The sequence below is a fragment of the Pituophis catenifer genome, unplaced genomic scaffold (assembly GCF_029215685.1).
Source record: "Pituophis catenifer annectens isolate HBS135680 unplaced genomic scaffold, rPitCat1.0.hap2 SCAF_4, whole genome shotgun sequence".
Classification (NCBI taxonomy): Eukaryota; Metazoa; Chordata; class Lepidosauria; order Squamata; family Colubridae; genus Pituophis; species Pituophis catenifer.
Window position 1 is genome coordinate 56728554 of NW_027256884.1, and position 6000 is coordinate 56734553.

General features: G+C 43.1%; 1 protein-coding gene across 1 annotated transcript in view; it reads right to left on the reverse strand.

Moving 5' to 3' along the window:
- Positions 1–5581, reverse strand: part of PCYT1B (phosphate cytidylyltransferase 1B, choline) — a 115587-nt gene extending 110006 nt beyond the window's left edge. Inside the window, exon 1 of the mRNA XM_070943324.1 lies at positions 5465–5581. Coding sequence (XP_070799425.1) covers positions 5465–5581 — 117 coding nt within the window. The remainder of the gene's footprint in view (positions 1–5464) is intronic.
- Between the last annotated feature and the right edge of the window lie 419 nt (positions 5582–6000).

Sequence of the window (6000 nt, forward strand, 5' to 3'; positions counted from 1 at the left end):
AGAGGGGATAGGATGGGGGGGGGCTTCTCTGGGGCAAGGCTGAGGGACAGAAGGGGATAGGACAGGATAGGCTTCTGTGGGGCAAGACTTAGGGAGAGAAAGGGGATAGGATAGGGGACGCTTCTGTGGGGCAAGGGTGAGGGAAAGAAGGAGGTAGCATAGGCTTCTGTGGGGCAAGGTTTAGGGAGAGAAGGATAGGATAGGGGAGGCTTCTCAGGGCAAGGCTGAGGGAGAGGATAGGATAGGATAGGCTTCTGTGGGGCAAGGCTGAGGGAAAGAAGGCGATAGGATAGGCTTCAGTGGGGCATGTCTGAGGGAGAGAAGGGGAAAGGATAGGAGAGGCTGCTGTGGGACAAGGCTGAGGGAGAGGGGATTGGATGGGGGGGGCTTCTGTGGGGCAAGGCTGAGGGACAGAAGGGGATAGGACAGGATAGGCTTCTGTGGGGCAAGGCTTAGGGAGAGAAAGGGGATAGGATAGGGGACGCTTCTGTGGGGCAAGGCTGAGGGAAAGAAGGAGATGGCATAGGCTTCTGTGGGGCAAGCCTTGGGAGAGAAGGATAGGATAGGGAGGCTTCTGTGGCCTGAGGGAGAGAAGGGGAGAGGATAGGGGAGGCTTCTGTGAGGCAAGGCCGAAGGAGAAGGGGATAGGATAAGGGAGGCTTCTGTGGGGCAAGCTTGAGGGAGAGATGGGGATAGGATAGGAGAGAGTTCTGTGGGGCAAAGCTGAGAGAGGGAAGAGGATAGGATAGGGGAGGCTTCTGTGGGGCAAGGCTGACGGTGAAGGGGATAGGACAGCGGTTCTTAACCTGGGGGTCGCAACCCCTTTGGGGGTCGAACGGCCATTTCACAGGGGTCGCCAAAACCCTCTCTGCCCCCCCCACGCCTTCACTCACCCTCACTCTCTGCCTCTGTTGGATCGCTGGCCATTCACTTACCCCGCCTACTCCCAATCTATTGCTGCCTCCTGAGTCCCAGCTGATGGCTAGAGGGAAAAAAACTGTCTAAATTCTTGCCACGGGGCTTCAAAGGGTCGCCCTACAGCTGATCAGTGTTAAAAGAAAACAAATGAGTAGACCGGTGCCTGCAAAAATAGAAAAAACAGCCCCTTTCAGCTTCAGGATAGGTTAATTAGCACAAGTTGATTAGATCAGCCTCGACTCTCAGCTGATTTGCTCTCAGCTGTTTTGTGGAGGACTCTGTTGCTAGCTGCAAAAAAATTTCCAGCAGATTTTTCCCCCTAGCTATGCTGAAAAAACGAAACTGAAAGTAAAGCAGGGTCTTTGCTGCAACGTGACAAAATGAGGCAGAGAGAAATTTCTTTTTCTTTTTCCTCACCAAAAAAAGGTAGGTGCAAAACTGCAAACAATGGGAAATTTAGGGCAAAAAAGGAGGTTCAAGATTTTAAAACACAAAAGAAAAAAAGCTCTATTTAACTAGGGTATTGTAATAATTGAGATACTATTAATTGTATATTGTGTTGAAAGCAGAAATGGTTAAGTTGTGGTTTGGAGGAATATATGGGGGAAATTATTTGGTTTATTATTATTGGTAAATATAATTAATTGAGTTGTAAGAAATTGGATTGCATGGAAATAATTGGAATATTCATGTTCATATTGATTAATATACAAAAAAGATAGTTAAATAACTAATTGATTTATATTAAAATGTTGAATTTGTATTAAACAACTGTATTACATAATTACATAATTAACCAATGTGAGGATGGATATAAAAATAGATGACAATGCGAAGGGGTATAATATAGAATAGAAGGGAAAAATTGAATTTGATTAAGATTAGAGATGAGGATGAAGGGTAATATTGTTTTTTTAAAAAAATAGATGAGGAATAGATATGGCAAAAAGGAAATATAGAAATTGTAAATTTAATTGAAATGACTAAACACTGTTTAAATTTGTGAACCGGCCAAATACTCTGTTCAAAGAAAATACATTGTATGTTTGTATGTGTGTTTCTAATTATTGCTATTTATTCATATTTGTTCTTTTTTATTCTTTAAAGTTTAACAATTCATTCTTTATCTTAATATCTTCATATTTGTTTGGGGTTGGTTTTCTTCCCTTTCATCTTTTTTATTGTACAGCAATCTTTCTCCTCAAACCTACCACCTCTCTCTTTTCTTTCCTTCTTACTTTCTCTTCCCCCCCTCTTCTCCTCCCTACTTCCTCTTCCTTTCTCCTTCTCCTCCTCTCTTCCTCCCTCTCTTACCCTCACTCCTACTCTAATTTCCCTTCCCTTCCTTCATCCCTCTCTATGTATCCTTTTATGCATATGGACTACTCAGAGGTCTGAAAAAGTTATTTTTGACTGGTCCTCGCACTTTTGCCCAGTCCTCGAACTTACGACTGTCCTCACATTTTACGTTTTTGCCCTATCTTGTCACCATGGTGAAGAGAAGCAGTTGTGAAATGAGTGACACGGTTGTTAAGAATGCTACAATGGGCATAAATGATGACCTGTCATAAGTGCGAAGACCGGTCAAAAGTGCGAGGACCTGTCAGAAATCACTTTTTTCAGCCCTCTGGGTAGTCCTTTTGTGCACATGGACTACTCAGAGGGCTGAAAAAGTTATTTTTGACTGGTCCTCGCACTTTTGATCAGTTCTCGAATTTACGACTGTCCTCACATTTTACGTTTTTTGCCCTATCTTATCCCCATGGTGAAAAGAAGCAGTTGTGAAATGAGTAACATGGTTGTTAAGAATGCTGCACGGGCATAAATGTGAGGATGGTCATAAGTGTGAGGACCAGTCAAAAGTGTGAGGACCTGTCAGAAATGACTTTTTTCAGCCCTGAGTAGTCCCTATACACATAGCCATGGCCACCCGGTCACATGACCAGCTAGCCACGCCCACCCAGTCACATGACCTCCAAGCCACGCCCACAAAATAAGCCACGCCCACAGAACCGGTAATAAAAAAATTTAGAACCCACCCCTGGTTGGGGGTCACCACAACATGAGGAACTGGGTCGCGGCATTAGGAAGGTTGAGAACCACTGGGATAGGATAAGGAAGGCTTCTGTGGGGAAAGCCTTAGGGAGAGAATGGGATAAGAGATGCTTCTGTGGGGCAAGCCTGAGGAAGAGAAGGGGATAGGATAAGAGAGGATTCTGTGTGGCAAGGCTGAGGGAGAGAAGGGGAAAGGACAGGGGAGGCTTCTGTGGGGAAGGCCGAGGGTGAAGGGGGTAGGATAGGATAGGCATCTATAGGGCAAGGCTGAGGGAGAGGGGATAAGATAGGGGAAGCTTCTGTGGGGCAAGGCCAAGGGTGAAGGGGATGGGATAGGGGAGGCTTCTGTGGGGCAAGGCCAAGGGTGAAGGGGATGGGATAGGGGAGGCTTCTGTGGGGCAAGCCTGAGGGAGAGAAGTGGATAGAATAGGGAGGCTTCTGTGGGGCAAGCCTGAGGGAGAGAAGAGGGTAGGATAGAGGAGGCTTCTGTGGGGCAAGGCTGAGGGAGAGAAGGGGATAGGATAGAGGAAGCTTCTCTGGGGTAAGGCCGATGGTGAAGGAATAAGGATAGGGGGGTTTCTGTGGGGCAAGGCTGAGGGAGAGAAGGAGATAGGACAGGGGACGCTTCTGTGGGGCAAGCCCAAGGGTGAAGGGGATAGGATAGGGGAGGCTTCTGTGGGGCAAGGCTGAGGGAGAGAAGGCGATTGGATAGGAGAGGCTTCTGTGAGACAAGGCTGAGGGAGAAAAGGGGATAGGAGAGGAGAGGCATCTGTAGGGCAAGTTTGAGGGAAAGAAGGAGATAGCATAGGCTTCTGTGGGGCAAGGCTGAGGGAGAGAAGGGGATTGGATAGGAGAGCTTCTGTGGGGCAAGGCCAAGGGAGAAGGGGATAGGATAGGGAGGCTTCTCAGGGGCAAGGCTGAGGGAGAGAAGGGAATAGGATAGGATATGCTTCTGTGGGGCAAGGCCGACGGTGAAGGGGATAGGATAAGGAAGGCTTCTGTGGGGAAAGCCTGAGGGAGAGAAGTGGATAGGATAGGAGAGGCTTCTGTAGAGTAAGCCCGAAGGAGAGGAGGTGATAGGAGAGGCTAATTGTACTACTGATTAATTTTCAAGTTGTGTCGATTTATCAAGCCCGACCACATAGTTTCCTAGCAGAGCACGACTATTCGGCTAGTAATAAGACATATGGAAACTTATTACTACCATCTATGTATTAACTATAATATACTATGAGCCCCTAATGGTTTTTAAAATGTATTAAAATTGATTTTAATATTTAAAAATGCCCCAAAGTAAGTTACTTGCTCAATTCACTGTTTATTTTTGAGCAAGAAAACATTAACTACCTCCTATTTACAGAAAACTCTTCTGAGATTTGCTTTCTCAGTTAGCCACTACCCAGAATACATCAAAAGTTTTTCCTACAATGGAGAAAATGATATATTTTTGCTTTTTGTTATTTTCTTTTTTGTAACTTCTGTTATTACAGAGAGTGCAGTTACTGGGCCATTGTGGATAGACAAGGTTAGGTGCTCTGGCCTAATCTTAATTACATTTACTTTCAGAGAAGTAAGCTTAGCACTTCTTTCTTTTAGAGATAATGTTCTCATCCCAGACATATAAATCAGGAAAAACTATGTTCGTTTTCCAAATCTCATTATCTCCTAAAATGATTGCTTCCTTCCATGCAAATTCTTAATAAATTCTTATGGAAGCTCACACAAAGCTAATAGAACAAAGAACAGAACAAACTCTTATCGTTTCTACTTTTTAGAAAATGCCGTTTCCTTTAATTAAAAATTTATATGCAAGATTATGCCAATGAAAATGAATTAAATCTACTTTTAAGACATGTTAGGCCGTGAGGAAAGGTTGCTATATTCTATACCCAACTGGCTTCTTTATATGCACTGCTTCAATAGGTAAATTACTGAGGAAATGCAGATTTTCTCCTAAAATAACTCTCCCAACTCATATGTGCTGAACTACTTGAAAGTGACATACAATTTCAGATGATTTATATATACAATTTAACTGCATCTCTGGAAAAAAGAGAGTGAACTGTGATATTGTTTCCCAATGTTCTCTGAGTAGACTTTTTAAAAATTAATGTGAAAATCTGTTTCTAAGCAAATTTGTTTTAATAAGTAAAAATACAAATTAACAGACAAGGATTAAGTTTTGTGGCAAATCTAACAAAGGCTAGAGGAAAAGCCTATTGTAGAGCTGGATGGACTTTTTGTTGAAAAAAGCCAGGTTGCAGAAACATACTATAATCCCAGATTCTCTCTCTGAATGCAGCAGGCACAATAATTGCTTTGTAACCCACATTCTTGTAATAAAGAAAGCAAACACAGACCTAACACAAATCAGGTCCCTTTTTCTATTTCTATTCAGATTACAAAGCAGGATTAGTCTATAACCTCATAATGCACCAAACTCAAGAAGGCAAAAAAGAAAAAAAGAAAGTATCCTTTGTCTTTTACTTACCAGTTGAGGCTGAGGACATGTGTGCTCTATCTCCTCCATGATTTCTGAAGGAAGCTCATTAGAAAAGGATTTTGGGATACCTGTTTCTGACTCAGCATTTGTTGCAAGTACTGGCATGGCCAGTGAATGCTTCTTGCGATGATGCCCTTTCTGCTATTCTCTTCTCAGCCAGATAATGTTTTCTCATGTAATTCTTTCTCTCCCTCACCTTTTTCCCCTTCTCTTCATTTCATTCCCTTGAGAAATTAAAGGTTTTTCTTTCGAGAAGAAGCCAAGAGGCAAGGCCTCAGTTTATCACTATAACAACCAGCCAGCAGCAGAGCAGTTGGTACATGATATAGTATTCTAATTTGCATGACACATTCTGGTTGGTTACTGTCATCATAGTACCACTTTGACTGAAGTAGCTGATATATGCTGGGAGGCAGGTTGATATGAATGCCTTCTTCCCTTTATTTAGGGCTTTCCTGCTTAAGTGTCACATGACTTTAAACGTTTGATAATATTTTTCACATTTATTATTATACATTTATTTC